The 20,920-nt window shown below is 36.9% G+C and overlaps 1 protein-coding gene and 1 non-coding gene across 5 annotated transcripts in view; one reads left to right on the top strand and one right to left on the bottom strand.

Moving 5' to 3' along the window:
* The window catches only part of GK5 (glycerol kinase 5), a 69,633-nt gene that overhangs the window by 17,095 nt on the left and 31,618 nt on the right, over positions 1 to 20,920 (bottom strand). For all 4 annotated transcript variants that reach the window (XR_006732594.1, XM_045539376.1, XM_045539375.1 and 1 more), the window contains 7 exons: positions 17,125 to 17,200; positions 15,575 to 15,636; positions 15,306 to 15,379; positions 15,044 to 15,104; positions 13,306 to 13,432; positions 11,533 to 11,637; positions 314 to 408 (listed from right to left, as the gene is read on the bottom strand). Coding sequence is in view for 3 of the 4 variants with exons in the window: in XM_045539376.1 (XP_045395332.1) it covers positions 314 to 408; positions 11,533 to 11,637; positions 13,306 to 13,432; positions 15,044 to 15,104; positions 15,306 to 15,379; positions 15,575 to 15,636; positions 17,125 to 17,200 (600 nt within the window). In the remaining variant the exon portion in view is untranslated. The remainder of the gene's footprint in view (positions 1 to 313; positions 409 to 11,532; positions 11,638 to 13,305; positions 13,433 to 15,043; positions 15,105 to 15,305; positions 15,380 to 15,574; positions 15,637 to 17,124; positions 17,201 to 20,920) is intronic.
* Positions 8,279 to 8,409, top strand: LOC123630894. The gene has a single exon (XR_006732829.1). It is a non-coding gene; the product is annotated as a small nucleolar RNA SNORA49 (small nucleolar RNA).

Genomic DNA, 20,920 nt, shown 5'->3' on the forward strand with positions numbered 1-20,920 from the left:
CTAGGGTCTTACATAAAAGTGCTGTGATAAACGTGCCGACTCTTAGGTTCCACGGGGATAGAGTTCTAAGCAGAAGCTAACTGAATTCTGTAAGTAAAAGCCAAACAGCAGGGTCACACTCAGGAACATGCTGCTCTCTCATGGAATTCATGCTAGGTCAGAGCGTAACTTCTCAGCCCTAGAATGTACCTTTCATCTTAGTTCTGTTCAGTGCCCAAATTTTCAGGTAACAGGGGGGTACATGCATAATTTTGAGTATGGTAGAAGGAGAAAAATGTCTATAATTATCATTAACTTTTTAAAAAAAAAATACCTGCAATCCACTAAAAGATGGAACAAAATAAACTCCTTCAGAATCTTCCAAACTTTTGGCCATTTTCTCAGTCTCAGCAGCATCTGTGAAAAGATCTATAAAAACAAACAACACAAAAAACCCTAAAACAAAATGAAGAGGTCGGAAAGGGACAAACAGAATGTTATATGACTAGTACTTACCTGCATCCACATTTATTATGAATATAATGTAAAAGGTCACTCACTTCAAAGGGTCAACACAAAGGCCATTCTGTTCTAGGCCATTCTGAGTTCTCACACTGCATAGGTTTATGAGCCCACAGAAGGGACAAGGGAGGTAGAAGTCTCTCTTAGATAGGCTCTGTATGCAGCAGGCTTTACTTTTTCCTTAAAGACATTTGGGCAGTTTAAAAAATCAATTCTATGTATGATTTTTGGCATTAAAAAAGATAAGTGCCATATTAGTTTTCTGATGAAAGTATCATCTGCCTATAACACTCAAGAGAATCAACTGAAAAGCTATTCCATCTAGTGAGTTCAATAAGAGGCCAATAACAAATAAATATACTAAAAGTCAATTTTTAAAAAACAATCAAACAAAAAATCAAGACTTATTCAGTAAAGTTTTTACTGAAATATATAATATACATACAGAAAAATGCATAAATCCTAAAACTATACCTAAATTTTTATAGTATGAACAAAGTCAGGGTAACCCACACCCCTTATCAAGATACAAACTTCTTCCATTCAACATCATGCTTGTGACATTTATTCTTACCCCTACATAGTATTCCATTATGCGACTATACACAATTTATTAATCTATTCTACTGCTGATATGCATTTGGGTAGTTTCCAGTGTTTGGCTGATATAAATAAGCTACACTGAAAACTCATGTACATTATTTTTGGTGGAGAGAGAGAGATATACACATCATATATATATATATATATATTCCTGTTTGTTAATAACAAGGGATAGAATTGCTAGTTTTAGGGTCTTCACATTTAGGACTAGCTTTAATAGATGCTGTCAAATAGTTTTTCAAAGTAGCTGTACCAACTTAAGGCTCCTGCCAGCAGCATGAGAGTTCCAGTTATCCCATATTCTTACCAATAATTGATATTGTCTATGTTTTTCATTTTAGCTATTATGATAGTATTGCATGGCAGTCTGATTTTGCATTTCCCTGTTGACTAATACAGTTGACTTCCTTTTTATTGGCCATTTGGATGTCCTTGTTTGTGAAGTGACTCCTGAATGAGCATGTACAACTTATAGCGTAGATCAGATGAAAAAGCTTAGGAATCAGTCATAATAAATATTGCTGGCTTTAGACAACCTTAATTAAGCTTATTATATTCATTATATGACTTGTTATACTTATAATGAACAATTGGTAAAGAAAGATAATTAAGGAACACCTACGTTAAAACTCATGTTAATGGGGATCATTCAGTAACTACAAATTTTACTCAAATCGACTGTTATCAGATCCATGCTTCATTCATTTGTTCAAAATGTCCAGATAATACATCAAAATATCTCTAGCACTTCAAAAATAGTGTTAAAAACAAAATACTGGTTTTAAAATCTATACTTTTTAAAAAATCATGCCCAAATATCTAAATTTTTAAATCAATACAAGATGTGGAAAAACATACTAGACAGATGATTGAGGAAAGTTTTTGGTAACAAGGACAGAAAAAAAGAGATCTATCTTATTCACATTCTTTACTGTTTGTTCCATTCCTTACTTGAATTATTTCTTTAAATAATCTTGCACTTAAACTATTCTCAAATGAGCTTACTGATGAAAAGTCTTTTAGAACTGTGGTCCACAAACCCTGGGCAGCAGACCGGTACCAGCTGGTGGCCTCTTAGGAACCAGAATGCACAGCAGGAAGAAAGCAGCAGGCAGGAGAGGGAGCAAAGCTTCGTCTGTATTTACAGCCTTTTCCCATTGCTTGTATCACTGCCTGAGCTCCACCTCCTGTCAGATCAGTGGTGGCATTAGATTCTCACAGGAGCTCGAACCCTACTGTAAACTGCACATGTTAGGGATCTAGGTTGTGGCTGCTTATGAGAATCTAATGCCTGATGATCTGCGGTGGAGCTGAGGCAGTGATCCTAGTGCTGGGGAGCAGCTGCAAATACAGATTATCATTAGCAGAGAGGTTTGACTGCACAATAAATGTAATGCACTTGAATCATCCCAAAACCACCCCCGCCCCGGGTCTGTGGAAAAATTGTCTTCCATGAAACTGGTCCCTGGTACCAAAAAGGTTGGGTACTGCTGTTTTAGAATAAGCACACTCCACTCTGTCTCTCCCACTGAATGCAACTAAGAATCCTGGATGGAATGCACAGAAAAGCTATCTGAAGACTCTAAAGAAAAAGCTAGTAGGCAGACAGGAGAACTCAAAGCACCACCAAATTGGCAGTGAGCTTCCTGTTTTTTATTTTCTCTGGTATCCCCTTGCTTAGACTCAGGGACAGCCTGAAACCTGAAACCTGGATCTGTACACTGGGTACAGATATGAAGAGCTTCAAGAAAAGCCTACTCTTTCTGGTCTGGGCAGCAAGAGACAGGGGTCAGGTCTCTACAGGACAAAGTGGGGAGATTCTCATATTTTGTTTTTTTAGATTTTTTCATTCTCTTAGCCCCTGGCTCCCAGGCAATCTCGTAGTAGCAGCAACAGCAGCCCAGGCACATAAAACTGCCAGCCACGAGGATAGGCAGAATCCCCTGTCGCTTGCTTCTTTTTTTCCCTTGGTCTCTCCTCCCCCAGACCCCAGGCAATCTTGTGGCTGCAGTGACAACAGACATGGCAGCAGAGGCAACGAAAACTTGAAGACAAGAACATTAAGGAATTCTCAAGAGAGTATTCCTGGCCAAAAAACACAAAAAGAACATTAACGAAATCCTTTTGCTTTTCCCCATTCTACATTCCTTCCTCTTCCTTCCCCTTTCTCTTGCTTTCTCTCATCCCTCTTGCCACTTGGCTGGGGAGGTATTAGCAGTAACAGAAGGTATTCAGTAGAGTAGAGAAACTAAGCACCAGCTTTCTAGCCAGAACACCAGGACTGGGCCCCCTGAGAGTCAGAAAGTACCAGGGAGATCACTGAGAAAAAGGAGCTCAAGAAAATTACCTCTTTATGAATTCCTAGTCTCACCCCTGAGCTGTACACGTGAAGATACACCTTAAACAACAAACTAAAGGCTTTGAGAACTCATTTCTAGGTAGACCACAGCCCAGACTGACCACTGGGTGGCAAAAACAAGGAGCAGATTCAAATAGCACTGCAAAAGTTTGAAAACTGAACTGACATTGAAATTAAACCCCAAAGAAGGCAGTTTGTGACCTCAACATATCCAAATTTATTGCCTACTGGAACAATTTAAACTATTAAAATTCTCCATAGGATTTAAACAAGACCCAGAGTCTCACAATATTCAAATTTTGGATATAACCCCAAATTAATACAACCCAAAATTGATCCAACAATTGAAGGACAAGGGAAATCTTAACCACTTACAAGGGAAAAAGACAACAGACACCAACCCCAAGATGACATAGATATTGGAATTATCAGACAAAAACTTTAAAACAGCTATTATAACTATACTCTGAGAAGCAAGGATGAATGCCCTTAAAACAAATAGAAAGAGAGAAAATCTCAGCAAAGAAATAGCAGATATGAAGAAGATTCAAATGGAAATTTTAGAAATGAAAAATACAAAATAATCAAAAATAATCAAAAATTTTAAGTTCACTGGTTAGGATCAATAGCTGAATGGAGATGAAAAAAGAAAAGGCAGTAAACTGGAAAACAGATCAACAGAAATCATTCTATCCTATTTCCAAGAGAGGGGAAAAAACATTGTGGGAGAGGAAGAGAGAGAGAGAATGAATGAGAACAGAGGAACACTGTGGAACAGTATAAAAGACCTAACATTTTCATCATTTGAGTCCCAGGAGAATGCATGACAGAAAAACTATGTGAAGAAAAAATGACTATAAGTTTTCCACAGTGGACAAAAGATATAAATCTATAGATTCAAGAATCTCAGTAAATCTCTAATAGGAAACACAAAGAAATTCATGCCCAGACACATCATAATAAAACTGAAAGCCAAAAACTAAAGGCAAAGAAAAAATCTTGAAAGCATACCAGTTACATACTGGGGAACAAACATTCAAATAACTGTGGATTTCTCATCAGAAAATATGAGATCAAAAGGTAGTGGAATAACATCTTTTAAATAATGACAGATGCTTGCATTATTTCAATAAACCAATCAATAAATCAATAAAGAAGAATTGTCAACTCAGAATTCTATATCCAGCAAAAATAACCTACAGGAATAAAGACTACTAACATAATCTTCAATGAAGGAGAATTAAGAGAATCTGTTGCCAACAGATATGCTATAAAACAAATGTTAAAGGATCTAAGCTTCACACTTTACACAAAATTAACTCAAAATGGATCATACACCTAAACGCAAAACATAAACTATGCAACTCATGGAAGAAAACATGGGAGAAAAATCTGTGTGACTTTGATTTGGCAAATGAGATTTCTAGCTAGTCTCAAAGTATCTCCCCACAAATTATTTATTGCAAAAGGAAAAACAGTAATTATAAAATGGAGAAATAAGAAAACATCTTATGCACATAAACAAAATTAAAAGAACCAAAACAGGACTAACAGACACCTTCCATCTCCAGACACATATATTCTGAGAAGAACATGGTTTCACTTACATATTATTTCAGCCAAAACTATATAACCTGGATGTAGTCATGAGAAGCCCAAGTTGATAGACATTCTATAAAATAACTGGCCTGTATTCTTCAAAAATGTCAATGGCATAAAAGGCAAAGAAAGGCTGAGGAAACTGTCCCAGATTAAATGAAATTATACAACAAGTAATCCTTGTCTGGACCCTGTATTGCAAAAAAAATTGCCATGAAGCACATTATTGGGACATCTGACAAATTTGGAATATGGATTATAAATGTGATAAAAAAAATTATACCCAATGTTAAATATCCTGAAATTAAGAACCTTATTGTAGATACGTAAGAGAACATTCTTGTTCTTAGGAAATACAGTGACAGTGTAAGGAACATGATACATGCAATTTATTCTCAAACAGCTCAGAAAATTATATGGATATGAATATTTATCTATTCTATACCATATAGGATGGATGGATAGATAATTGATGGATAGATGAAGCAATCATGATGACATGTTAAAAACTGGCAAATCTGGATAAAGGGTATACAAGAGTTTTTGTACTATTTTTACAACTTTAAGTTTGAAATTATTTCTAAATAAAAAGTTAAATAGTTCTCATTTCTACCTCTCTGTAATTCTTTCCATATACGTGTGTGTGTGTGTGTGTGTGTGTGTGTGTACCCAGTGAAACATATACAGGGAATCAATATTTCTGTGCTTTAAAAAGAGATTTAGCTTATCAACTTTACTTTCATTTTTTCAATTTTATGATTTGCATATTCTTATATTTTTTGGCTTAGAAGTTTATTGTGCTTCTCTTTTTTTCTTCTTATTAACATGCATTCATCATTTTCCTCTAAGTACTGTTTTTACAGAATTACAATCATTTTCTTTACCTTTTGGAACACTATTAAATTGTGTTTCAAAATGTTTTTCTTGGCCCTGTGCTACCTAAGACATTTCAAATTTCCATGTGGCTAAGTACCATTTAAATACTTTTTAAAAAATTATTCAATGCTAGCCATATTACATAACAAACTGAGATGTGCCACTCTTTTGCTTTCCTAAGCACTGAGAACAGGATTTGATGGTATGGGTGTATGTGTGTCTGTGTGTGTGTTGAAAGGAATTTATATGGACTTGAAATAAAAACATAAACAGAAAGGAGAATACAGAAGAGAAACAATGTACACTCTATTGTCTATTCCCAACCAGCAATTTGCCCCATAAATTACGCATCATGGAATTAAAGCATTTATGGGAAGAAAAAAAAGAATACCATTTTGACACATTTAACAGAAACACTACTTTGTTTGTAGCACAACCACACACACAAAAATCTTCAAGCCTGGATTAATAGGAGATTTTTTGAGCACTAAGACAATTTCAATCTTAAAGGGATATCAAAAACTATGTTCTTAATATAAGGAAATAATGTTTACATTACAGTGAGAAAACTTAAATCAGTTTAGTATAAGAGCAGTTCAAATAAAATAGAAATCTGGCCTGCTACCAGTTAAAAAAATCCTTTTAAAAATATTTTTACTTATAAAACACCTTTTTTGTATACTTTACTTTCTAAATTTTGAGGTCTTTGTTCCATTTCATTTTCGCTGAAGTATCTCCTTGAATAATAGAAAGCATATATTGCATGGCCAAGAAATGTTTTACACTTAATATGAATATCTTAGCCAGGAACCAGAATATTGGCTCGTTTTCCTTTTTTCTCTGTATTGTGTAGATGTTCTACTTTCCAACTGTTAGAAGTAAGGCCAGTCTGAATCTTTTTTCTTTATATTTAATAAATAAAACTGTTCTTCCTGTCTTGCAGCTTTACTTTATCCTTAGGATTCAGACAGTTCATCCACATACGACTAAATTTGTGTGTCTATTTTTTTAACTTGGTAAACCATTTCAGTCTGAAAACTCAGCTCTGGGAAGTTCATTTTTAATTATTTAATTATTACATTTTCATCTATTACTTTTCCTATTTCTGGAAAAGCAATATTCCAGAAAAAAGACTAGCATTCACTTTTTTTGTCTCTGATCTTTCCCCTATGTCTCTTACCTTTCAGTTTTTTTGTTCTTTTTTGTTTTTAAATTATTCTTCTTTAACTCTTATTTGGGTTTTCAGCAGCATCTTATTCTACTTTTTATTATTTTTTTACATTTTTATATAGCCCGGCTTTTTTTTTAAAAGACAGGGTCTCATTTTGCCACCCAAGCTGGGTACAATGGTACATCACAGCTCACTGCAGCCTTGAACTCCTGGGCTCAAGGGATCCTCCTGCCTCAGCCTCCCAAGTTGCTGGGATTACAGCTGTGAGCCACTGTGCCCAGCCATGATTGTTGTTCTTCAAAATTCATGTTTTCCAAACATTTCTTTGCAATATTTTCTTCTGTCCCTTTAAGAATTTTCACTAGGCTTTTCTCTTATTGCAGTTGTTTTAATCTTCTGTTTCTTCCATTACATCTGCCTCTGCAGGAGCTACCTGTTTTACTGTTGGTTGAGCTTGGTCACCCTTCTTCAAGGTATATTCTTAAATACTTTGTGCTCTTTCAGGTTGGGCTTTTGGGATTGGTAGGCAGTGAGAGTTAAGCGAATACCTTCAGCTCTCAGGTTGCTCTAGGTATGAGTGTGAGAGATCAGGCCTCTCCCTCAGCTAGGAAGCAATCTGGAACAAACAGTACTAATGTACGATGTTAGCAGGCTCTCTCAGGGATAAGCCAGGCCAGCTCTTTCTTCTCCACATGCTAAGGGAATTTTCTCTTGCATTAGCAAGTTGTGCCCCTAGAGAACATTGATAGGGTCCTCATCAGCTGCTAGTATTTTCACAATAACATTCAGATGGTGCCCTCTGCAGATCCTGCATCTGCATAGTCTACTTAAGAACTCAAGGCTTCATTCATGTATGGGCTCCACTCCAACTCCAGCAGCAAGCCATACTTATCTCATTGTGTCATCCCAGCAGGAAGCACAGAGGCAGGCAGGGCCAGGAACTAAGATCACCATCTTCTCTGAACCATACTCACTGTAAGTTACATGTACCTATTCATCATCACTTGAAATTAGTTCATATATGAGAGAATGCTTATCTCATCTGCTCATTAATGAGGGAGGCTGTAACTCTCTTGGGGAGGTACCCAGAGAGAAGAAACCAGTTTCCTTTATTTCTAGTAAACAAGAGGCCTGGGTAATTTCAAACGTGTACTAAAAGTCTTTCAGGGATTTCCCAGAGCAAGCAGATGCAATACGTAGCAATTAAAAGTGACACTGCTCTGAGGATAGACAAAAAAGCACATGTCCCTCCCCAGTTAGACTCTGCTTTCTTTTGGGGCCTACAAGTTGAGCTGACAGTAGATACAAGAAGGAATCCTATTTTTTCCTTTTTGTAACTAACGGCTTGTGTTAACGAAGCAGTGGATAGAGGTGTTGGTGAGCGATAAGTAAGAGATGATGCAGATGTTCAAAAGAGCCAGAATAAAAAGCTAAAACTTTTGGTGTAACTTTAACACATACCTCATGTCACATGGAACACCAATCAAACAGTTTTGTTATGGAATAATTTCTTATTGATAAATATTAGAATGTGTCAAAGGTTTCCTAACATTTTTGGGAACACTAATGAGTGTTTCGGGTCATCTCAGATAAAAAAAAAAAAGTGATACTGCTAAAGAAAAGATGTCCCCTGGCCCTTGATACTGGAGGACAGTAGAAATGGGAACTGCCTCAGTTTTAGAAAAGAAATAGGGCATTCTTTTGGTCCCTTAAATAGGTCATGATCCCTGCTAGGGGCCTTCCACACTGGTCCTCTCTGCTTGAACCACTCCTTGACCAACTGAATACCCCACCTGTTCAATCACTCTTACTCTTCCTTCAGTGTTTGGCTGAAAAATCACTTGTTTTTTTAAAACACTTTTTTTAAAGAGACAGGGTCCTGCTACGTTGCCCATGCTGTCCTCGAACACCTGGCCTTACGCAGTCCTCCTGCCTCAGCTTCCCAAGTAGCCTCGGACTATAGGCACAAGCCATTATGCCCAGCTGAAACATCAGCGATGTTTTCCTGTCAGAGATGAGAGTGGCCTTCAGAAAGGGCTTGTTTTTATATCAAGAATCACATCACTTTTTGAGGTCAGGGTCATTTAGCCCCATCTCCCAGAGGAGAGTTTTCACCATTTGAGAATCACGATGAATGAGCCTCAACCCAGCTAAGCAGCAGAAATGATTCCCACTGATAATGTGCACATGATGTCATGTGAAACTCAGGAATGATTTTTGTTAAACCGATGAATGTGAAATTAACTGTTCTGCTTTTTCCTTGCATCTTCTGGGAAGCAGTAAAATTAATAAAAGGTGTAACTAAAAGAGAAGAAACATGTAACCTATATATTTTATTTCTGATAATCCAGAGTTATCTAAAGATACATGTCCAGAATATTAGAACACATTTAAGAAGGAAGACACTTTTAAATGCTAAAGAGCCTTGAAGGTAACATTTTTTGTTATTAAGTCATCTTATGCTTATAATACAAGGTATAGGTTCAAAGGGAAAGAGAAAGAAAGGAATTGATTGGCATTTTCCTCCTAGAGTGTGTTTTTCACCAAAAGAACTATCTTTATCTTTAAACAAATTAGCTCAGTTCAAATCAGCAAAGTAAGCAAGTCACTGCCTGCCCCATAATTTAATCATCAGAGATAACTACTACTAATACATTGGTATATAACATTTCACACCTTATGCATGAAATATGGTTATATAATATATAGGCTATTCATTACAGCCAAAAAGTAGAAACCAGCCCAAACGTGCATCAATGGACATTTGATAAATTATGGTATATCCACATAATGGAATATCATTCAGCACTAAAAAGAAATGAGGTACTGATACATGCTACAATATGTGTAAACCTTGAAAACATTATGCTGAAAGAGGCCACATTCATCAATTAAAACAATCATTCCTGAGCTTCGTGTGGTCTTCACAGAAGACCACATATTATATGATTCCATTCAAAAAAAAGTCCAGAATAGGAAAATCCATAGGCACAATGGTAGCTTAGGGCTAAGGGTAGGAGAAGGAGTAGGAAGAAAGAGGGAGTCACTGCTAATGGGTACGGGGTTTCTTTTAGAGAAAACAAAAATGTCCTAAAATTAGATTGTGATGTTGCACTATTCTGTGAAAATACTAAAAAACATTGAATTGTACACTTTGAATTATATGGTATTTGAATTATATCTCTATAAAGCAGTTAAAGAAAAGGCCAAAAATATTTATACAGGCTATTCTGTAACTGCTTGATCCTCTCCTTGATGTAATAATATTATAGATAATGCCCCATCTCAGTAAGATATGCAGCTACACTGCTATTTTAAAGTAACTGTAAAATGTTCCACTGTCATGAACTTAATGCTTTATTATTAAACAGAACTTATTTCCAATTACTGTATCAAACACTCATGTTCATACATGTCTTTGTACACGTGTATGATGATTTTCGTAGGAAATTAAGAATAGAACTGAGGACAAAGAGTCTGCATACTATAAAATGATACATAGTATTCATGCTCCAGAAAGGCCATAGTAATTAACCCTCATCCCAGTGAAAAAGAATACTTTTTTCTTTACATTTCCACCAGCATTGATCACCATCCAATTTATTAATCTCTGACCACAGATTCACAATAGATAAAAAGATGGGTAATATCATTTTTTAAATGTGTATTTGTTTGATTATTGAATGTGAACAGCATTTCATAATAGTCATTTGATTATGAAATACCTATACTTCTGTCCTTTGCTCATTTTATTGTCATTTTATTAATTTTTCTGACAATATGCTACAAACTGTTTTTATCAATTTGCCTTTTAATGTTGCTTATAGCATAGTTCTCCCTACACATTCTGACAATTCATATACTTAAACCTATTATTCTTATTCTTTATGGCTTCTGGCCGTAATACTTAGGCCTATACCATCCCAATATCATAAAAATATCCTGTATTTTCTTCTAGTACATGTCATTTTTTTTTTTTTTGAGACAGAGTCTCACTTTGTTGCCCAGGCTAGAGTGAGTGCCGTGGCGTCAGCCTAGCTCACAGCAACCTCACACTCCTGGGCTTAAGCGATCCTACTGCCTCAGCCTCCCGAGTAGCTGGGACTACAGGCATGTACCACCATGCCTGGCTAATTTTTTTTGCTATATATATTTTTAGTTGGCCAGATAATTTCTTTCTATTTTTAGTAGAGACGGGGTCTCACTCAGGCTGGTCTCGAACTCCTGACCTTGAGCGATCCACCCGCCTCGGCCTCCCAGAGTGCTAGGATTACAGGCGTGAGCCACCACGCCCGGCCATACATGTCATTTTATATTAATGTTTTATTTGAACAATTCATTCATTCCTTATTGATCTGCAATCCTGCCGTATTCTTGAATTCTTTAAGTTTGGCCTGTGAAATCTCTTTAAAAGATGACTTACCTAATTCTTGAGCCCACTTTATGGCAGTACCAGCGTCTCCTGCATTGCCTTCAGCTAAGCATACAACTTCTTGCCCAATCTTCCACCCAATTAATGGATAAAAGCCTTACAAAGCAAACAAAAAATAAAGAATAAGTCATATGATAAATATATAATTCATTACAGAGACTTCTACAATGGACTGATTTGATTATTTAAAAAAAATTGCAAAGTGCCTCTGAAGTCAGACTGCATGAGTTCAAATCCCAGCCTTCTAGCATTCACTAGCTATGGTCTTCCAAGTTTCTAACCTCTTAGCCTCAGTTTCCTCAACTGTAAAATGGTGTACCTCAGAGAGTAGCTACTATAAAAATAAACTAAGGCTGGGCACAATGGTTCATGCCAGCACTTTGGGAGGCTGAGGCAGGAGGATCATTTAAGGCCAAGAGTTTGAGACCATCCTAGGCAATATAGCGAGATCCCATCTCTATAAAAGATTTTTAAAAATTTAATTAGCCAGGCATGGTGGTGCATGCCTGTAGTCCTAGCTACCTGGGAGGCTAAGGTGGGAGGATAGTTTGAACCCAGGAGTTTGAGGCTGTAGTGAGCTATTACTGTGCCACTGCACTCCAGCCTAGGCAACAGAGCAAGACCATGTCTCAAAAAAGAACTTCACACAGTGCCTGGTATAGAATATGAACACTGACTATTACTTTTTATTAGCTATAGCCTTATCTATGTCTCTAGAAACACAGCAATAAGTATTTTAATTGAGAAATAAAAGGTTACTATGAGATTGGTTCACTAGAGAACTATGCTATTGTGTTTACCTGTGGTTTCCAAACAAAGTTCTTAAATAGAAATAATCTACAATACAATAATCAACATCTTCTAGCTTCCATGTTCCCAGTTAGGGGCAGAGCTTGATGGGGGATGGGAGGCAGGAAAAATATTTCTTAAACCGCCTCTTAGTCACCGTGTTAGGGCAAAAGAGCCCAGATAATGAGCCCCTAGCCCACTAGGGTATCATTCCACAATCTAGATTTCTTGGTTTGCACATCCCAGGTTTCCTCTATTAGGAAGAGCAATGGAGGAAATGGAGGTTTTAACCCTAAACACGCACAGATCACTAGTTGAGGACTACCACCCAAAAAAATTCACAAAAGAATTTTCTAACACATAGAAAAAAATTTAGAGTCCTAGTAAGACGTTTTAAACAACCATAACATATATTATAGATAAATATTTGAAAAGCCGACTAAAATACCCTAATCCTTCTGAATTTTTCTATAATATCTTTCTTGGTTTTTTTATGTTTTTGTTTGTTTGTTTGTTTTTGAGACAGTTTCACTCTGTTGTCTGGGCTAGAGTGCAGTGGTGTCAGCCTAGCTCACAGCAACCTCAAACTCCTGGGCTCAAGAGATCCTCCTGCCTCAGCCTCCCAAGTAGCTGGGACTACAGGTGTGCACCACCACACCTGGCTAATTTTTCTATTTTTAGTAGATATGGGGTCTTGCTCTTGCTCAGGTAGGTCTGAAACCCCTGAGCTCAAGAGATTCTCCCGCCTCAGCCTCCCAGAGTGCTATGATTACAGGCATGAGCCACAGCACCCAGCCTATGCTTTTAACTTAAAGGCTAAAAAAAGGAAATGATCTTTAAGAATAATAATGAAAAACATGTCAGAGAATATCCTTAACGTAACATGGGAAAATGGTATAAGTATCATAAAATTTATATACGAATATATTCGAAATGATATTTTATTGATAAATAAGATAAATTCTAACTATTTACCTCCATCAATATGTTGAAGGTTATTTCCAGTATTAATATCTAAAAAAGTTCCAGTTCCCATGGTTAATTTCACATCACCTGTCTGGAAGCAGCATTCTCCAAACATGGCTGACTGCTGGTCGGCGACCTACCAAAAACGTTCAAATGTAAGACTCACTGCTCTTAGTGATGGTCCATCTCATTATATACCATTGCCTCATTCATTGTATTCTCATGATTAAACATTTTCTTGTTCCTTAAATAAGTAAAATAAAATCCCAAAGAGAACAGAGAGCAACTACAGGATAGGAGTTTCTCTAGGACTAATACTTTACTGATAATTAATGTGCCTGAGGAATTTTCAATGGGCAACCTACTTCATGACTTTTAAGTATCATGTGAATAATCTTAGAAATGAAGGTAAGAATAAAAATTGTACAGCAAAAACCAACTAAGATTTTTCATTTTCAACTTACAGAGGTTTCATTCATTAGTCAAAATAACTGGCCCTCACAAATTTTTATTCAGTGTGTATGTTTCATCATAAATAGATGTAAGTCACAACCATCCATTTCCCAATCATACATTTTTGTTAAAAGAAAAATCATAACATTTTGTTAACACAGTCAAATGCAGATATACATACGACAATATTTTAAGGATCAAAACACATCGAAAGAACCCTTTCTCACTAATACATAACTCTTCCAGCCATACCTTAATCTAACCCTGAACCTATCCCTAGACTGAATACGACTGATCCTCTCTAAATGACAATGAATGTGTACCTTGGGAATTAAATTCCCCTTCCCTTGCCAGCTCCGACAGCAACTGTGGGGACTGTCCATCTAGGGACAGGTGGTCTATAACCTTCTGTTAAAGCTGTTCCAGGAGGCTGGGCACGGTGGCTCGCGCCTGTAATCCCAGCACTCTGGGAGGATTGTTCAAGGTCAGGAGTTTGAGACCAGCCTGAGCAAGAGCAAGACCCCATCTCCACTAAAAAATAGAAAGAAATTAACCGGACAACTAATAACATATAGAAAGAGTTAGCCGGGCATGGTGGCGCATGCCTGTAGTCCCAGCTACTTGGGAGGCTGAGGCAGCAGGATTGCTTGAGCCCTGGAGTTTGAGGTTGCTGTGAGCTAGGCTGATGCCATGGTACTCTAGCCTGGGCAATAGAGTGAGACTTTGTCTCAAAAAAAAGAAAAACAAAAAAAAGGTGTTGCAGGAACTCAAAAGCAATGTGAAAGGACCCTTAATAATCAAAAACAGCAAATTTTTCATTCTTCCACAAGGTTCTTTACTGGTAGATGCTGGCTAAGGATTTTATTACATGTACACACAACTTTCTCCTTTAGTTTAAATTGCCCTATCATTGTTTATGGTTACACTGTATCAAATACAAACTAAGCACTGGCCCCCATCATTGTTTTTTGTTTCAGACTACCAAATATAAACTAAACATTATTCAGAATACATCTTTAAAAATGTAATCGTTTTCTGAAAAACAATATACAAGTCAGAGAAGGTTATGTAGCGCTTCTATGATAAAAGCCTGGCCCAGTGGTCTCCTTTCTAAAAATATAGAGGATATTTCTGGTAATATCCAGGTTCCTTTAACTTAAAAAGAAAAACAAAAAGATATTTAAATTCTATTCTGCCAAGGACCTTTTATTTCTCTTAATGCTAGTTCCAATTAGTTACATACATTCATTTAGTTTGTACTATACAAAGAGAAATTCTTGAGTTTTCTACTTACCAAGGCAACTATTGGTATAGGCACACCAAATATCTCTTCATCCACTGATCCAAAATAGTGGCTTCAAATAAAATTTATTAAAAAGTTAGTGACAGTTCTAGAAATATTAATTCTAAAATTCAGCAAATCGTTTTTAGCACAGGACAAAAAGTTATATAATAAACATATAAGCCCCTCAATCATTTAATAAAATGCTTTTTCCCACTAAAGTAAAATGAATTCAAGAATTTTGCTGGTTTCAATGTCTAATGTTCATTATTACCTCGTGTCCTTCAGAGGAGGCAGGATAGAGAGTGGTATGGAAAGTACGGAGGTAAGGAGCCCACTCCAACACATCTGAGCATAGAAATACATCATCAGAATACAAATATTTACATATTTCAAATCTATAAACATTTCAAAACATCATGGTGTACATGACAAATATATAAAAGTTTTGTCAGTTAAAAATAAATTAATTAAAAAAATTTTAAATCTAACCTGTATTACACAAAAATAGGTAACTCAAAAGGAAGAAGAAAAAATCTTTACCTCATATGGGTCAAAAAGTCCAGTTGTACTAGCATTTGAAAAATCTGTGGCATATGCAGAACCTAAATTTACATGGGAAAAAATGCATTTATTATCAGATAGTATAAATCATGAATTAAAAAATAAAATCCTAAGCCCCCTGCTGGCAGATTGGACCCCTCTCTCAGCCAAGAGGACCCTAGAGAAACCTTAAAACTGAGTCCCCAGCCATGACAGGATGGGAGGTAGGACAGCCTCCTTACACTTCCTCCCTTGCTAACTGCCATCAGGTTTTTTTTACCCCCAAGGGCTAAACAGAAAGCAACTTGGTGATCCAGACTAGCATTCTTTCCTGATAAGAAAGAGATAACCAAGCTGAGTGGTTTAAGCAGTCTACCAAGCATGTGCAGAGGGTTTTCATGTCTTTGTTTCACCTTTTGACACCAGAGGGCTGCCATATTCTGAACACATACTGCACATGCACTTGTTTCTCTTTTCATAAATATTCATGACTCCTCCTATAGCTTATTGAATATGTATATTTGGCAATCCCACTCAGCATAATTTCCTTTTCCCATGTTCCTCCCTTAAAGTATGTATTACTGGCTATGGCCAGGGGCTCTGCTTTCCAGCCTGCAAAAATGGCTACCCACAGACTACAACCCTTCGTAAGAAATAAAGCTCTCCTTTGCAAACTATGAACTTCATTATTTCTTCAGTTAACAAAATCAACCCTGGCAATCAATGGAGAGACAGATGTCACAGCCAGACCTGCCCTCACATCCTATCCTGAGTTTATAATCTAGACCTTTGTCTACCTTCAAATTCATTCCAAAATATATTTTTCAATGTGAAATTTCCAAAAGCAATTTCCTGTTTAATTTTTATGAACTTTTATAATTTACAAAAGCACTTTCATATCCATAGCCACTTTATGATCCCCAGTATAAAGATGAAGAAAGAGGTTCAGAGATGCCAAGTGATCACCCATAGTTATACCCAGTTGCAACATGGCAGATTTGGTATCCAACTCAAGTCTTATCACTCTTGAAGTCAAGACTGTTCTCCAGTCTTATATTTGGGGTTTCATCACAATTTTAAAATTGTCCTCTTCTTATAACAATCTGGAGTAAGTCTAGCTTTATTACAACATGTAGTTATTATATTAGGGTATTAAAGAGCAGTATGGCTGAGATATAGAAAGGAAAAAAGTAACTTCTACTTTTTTGGCCAGGCAAGGTGGCTCACGCCCATAATCCTAGCACTCTGGGAGGCCAAGGTGGAGTATCGCTTGAGCTCAGAAGTTCAAGACCAGCCTGAGCAAGAGCGAGACCCCGTCTCTACTAAAAATAGGAAAAATTAGCCTGGTGTGGCAGCTCATGCCTGTAGTCCCAGTTTCTTGGGAGGCTGAGGCAGGAGGATTGCTTGAGCCTGGAAGTTGGAGGTTGCTGTGAGCTAGGCTGATGCCACATCACTCTAACCTGGGCAACAGAGTGACTTTTTTAAGACACATCATTTCTCTTGGTCAAATTTCAGTTACTTGAGAAAGATTTGTCAGAACATCTTTTTACCTTTTGTGAGTTTATGTAACAACCAGGTATCAACAGTCCCAAAGCAACAATTTTCTTCTTCAACTGCCTTTTGCACCTTGAAAATACAACAGTACAAAATCAATTCAAAAAGACTAAGTTACTAAGTGCATGATTAAGTGCAAATCCACTGATATGATAAATTTTTGATAAAAATTTACATAGAGAAAAACAATTTCTAGAATATATTCCAAATAGTTCTAAGTGATTATTACAGGGTATGAGATTTAGCACAGGGAAAGGGAAGAGATTTTCATTTTCTATACGGTATTTCTGAAAGGCTTTTAGTTTTATACCAAGCATGTGTTAGTTACTTTTGTGTTTAAAAAAAAAAAAGGCAAAGTATACATACAAATACACTAGTATAGCCTGTAGCAGGGATGGCACACTATGGCCCACAGGCCAAATCCAGCCCACTGCCTGTTTTGTACAGCAAGTTAAGAATGGTTTTTAATGCTTAAAACAAAAAAAGGAGGAATATTTTGTGACACATGAAAACTATATGAAATTTAAATTTGTGCATACATAAAGTTTTATTAGAACACAGCTATGCTCGTTTATTTACGGATTATCTATGGCTTCTTTCATACTACAATGGCAGAGTAGTTGTGACAAAAACTTTATGGCCCTCAAAGCCTAAAATATTACTATCTGGCCTTTACCGAAAAAAATTTCCAGTCTTTGGCCTAAAGCATGGCAAGGGAAACAAAAGTGCCAAACTCTTTAAAATAGCTAGTAGAGAAACTGAAATGCTTGCTAGGATGTTACTAACATACTGGAGAACAATTTCCTGAAATGAATTTTATCACCTCTCCAACTCTTATTTGTCCTTCAAGACTAGCATTTCCTGGCTTTGTCCAACCCGAGGCCCTCACTCCACATACACACTCCTCCTAACTCAGTCTGCAGTACCCTACAGATACCTTCCATTATCCATAGCATTACTGCTTCTCTACTGGAGGCTAAGCTCCTCAAGAGCAGGGACATTCACATTCATAATCCCAACACCTAGGAGGGTTCTAGACATGTAGCAGATGCTCAAAAAAATGCTTTTTAAATAAATAACTGAAATAAAAAGAAAAGCAAATAGAAACATTTAAAAATAAATTGTGGGGCCAGGTGCCGTGGCTCACGCCTGTAATCCTAGCATTCTGGGAGGCTGAGGCGGGAGGATCGCTTGAGGTCAGGAGTTCAAGACCAGTCCCCATGTCTCACTAAAAATAGAAAAATTAGCCAGGCATAGTGGCATGTGCCTGTAATCCCAGCTACTTGGGAAACTGAGGCAGGAGAATCACTTGAGTCCAGGAGTTGGAGGTTGCTACAAGCTAGGCTGACACCATGACATTCTAGCCCAGGTGACAGACTGAGACTCTATCTCAAACAAAAGAAAAAAACTTAAGATAAATTATACTTTAATAGTAGAAAGGATTAATAAAATGAAAAGAAATGGCATGAGTTCCAAAAAAGGATCATTTGTAGATTATTTATAACACGTATTTTGAAGATTCCATTTAAGAGTTAGACCACTTAAATAAGGCATGGATAATATTAAAGTAATATTATATTTCAAATTTTTCTTAAATTTAGAAATATTTTCCTTAATTTTTTTTTTTTTAGAGATAGGGTCTTGCTGTGTTGCCTAGGCTAGAGTACAGTGGCTATTCACAGGCGTGATCATAGCTCACTACAACCTCGAACTCCTAGGCTGAAGTGATCCTCCTGCCTCAGCCTCCTGAGTAGCTGGGACTACAGGTGTGCACCACTGCACCTAGCGTAAATTTAGAAATTTTTACTCTAAAATTTGTTCCAGATACAACTTTTTTTAATTGCCAAAAGTTAATCTGTATTTCAGTGAATAACATGCTTTGCAGGCAGTAAATTCATTAATTCATTCCAAAAATATTTATCAGTCAGGCCCTCTGATAGGTGCTAGGTGCTTGCAAGGTTAGGGCAACACGTTATAGACATAAAGGTTTCCTAAGGTAAGAGGACCAAGGTCAATCCTCCTCATACTGGGATAGGACTGCAAATGGCTCCACCCTAAGAGTAAGCGTAAACTAGGACAAACCCTCATAGGAACTGCTACTCTGATTTGAATCATTTCAGTTATTAAACTGAGTGTTTGTGTGTGAGCGTAAATTGACAAGCTGATTCTAAAGTTTGTGTGGAGACAAAAAGGACCAAGAAGAGCCAAGGCAAACCTGAAATGAAATGTGACGCTTACCTCATACCAAATACAAAAATCAATTCCAGATGGAGTGTATAGACTTATAAGAGGCAAAAAGTAGAACATAATACAGAATAATATCTTCACACACTCAGAATGGGAAGAATTTTTTCAAAAGGACATAAAAAGGCTCTAAATATTAAGATTGATAAACTGTACTGCTTTAACAACTTGTTTTCAAAAGATATAATTGAGTTAAAAGGCAAAGGCCAACTGGAGAAAACACTTGCAACACATACAAAAGTATCTTCCAGAATTGTGAGAAGTATGCAAGGAAAAAAGAAACACAATTTAAAAAAGCATAAGAGAGACTCCAATTTCCTGTCTGATGTATAAAGAGTTTTGAAGTCGTTACTTCCATCATCACAAGAAAAATGCTGAACAGGGTGAAAATCAACAACTCTCCTGAGATCCATCAGAGAGGTGAGGTCACAAGGCAAACAGTCACCCTGAAAACTGGAAAGACGGGTGAACACAGAGAACAGCAACTTACCCGAAGCAGAAGCCACTGCTAGAGTCTGATAGGAACATGTAAAGAGTAACTGATTAATTGCTAGAGACTAAACTGTGGAATAGCTTGAGAAATAAAAATTCTTAAGGGTCATCCTTAGGGGAATCCAACACTTTTATGAGTTTACTTCCACGAGCCCTGCAAGGATCTCAGGGCTTGTGCTTCTGGCAAGAAAAATGGAAAAGTAACCATTTTGAAATAAGCTCAGAGTGCTCTATATCTGCAATAAAGGATAATTATTATGTCAGAGCCTAACTGAAGTGGGAGAAGGGCTGTGAGCAATTACAGGCCCTCTAGTCTTCCTGCTCTACCTAAAAAAGTGAGAAGAACTTTGGAAGGTCATAGCCCAGGGACACAGGCTCACCAAAAGACTAAGACCTAATTATAGGATTAGAGACTGCTCCCCCTCCCCACAAACTTCACCACTACATCAACAGGGCTCCTGAGCTATGACAGGGGATTACAGCTGAAAGAACTGCAAGCCTCAGAACCTATTTAAGAAGTCTCCAGGGAAACCCAAAGATGACAGGAAAGATAAAAACAAGGACACCAAAGGATATTTTAGCCTCTGACATCACAGCTACAACAAACAGTAAACATAGCACAACTCCTAGTCAGATAAACATAAAACCTCAAATTAAAAGCCTAATTACCTCAGTTACTTTTACCCACTCTCATGCTTAGCTTTCAAGAAAAAAAATCAAAAGGCAAGAAAAAACATAGTCTGAAGGAACAAAGCTGGCATAGAAAAAGATATAGCAGAGATTTTGGAATCATAAGACAAGGAAGAAATTTAACATACCTGTGATTAAATGCTAAGCGTTGTAATGAAAAAAGTGAACAACATGCAAGAACAGATAGGAAATGTAAGCAGAGAGATGGAGACTCTAAGAAAGAAAAAGGAAATGCTAGATATCAAAAATACTGAAACAGAAATGAAGAAAACCTTTGATGAGCTCATCAGTAGAATGGTCACAGCAAAGTAAATCAGTGATCTTGAAGATATGTTAATAGAAACTTCTCAAACTGAAAAGCAAAGA

Source organism: Lemur catta, chromosome 1 (genome assembly GCF_020740605.2).
Source record: "Lemur catta isolate mLemCat1 chromosome 1, mLemCat1.pri, whole genome shotgun sequence".
Taxonomy (NCBI): Eukaryota; Metazoa; Chordata; class Mammalia; order Primates; family Lemuridae; genus Lemur; species Lemur catta.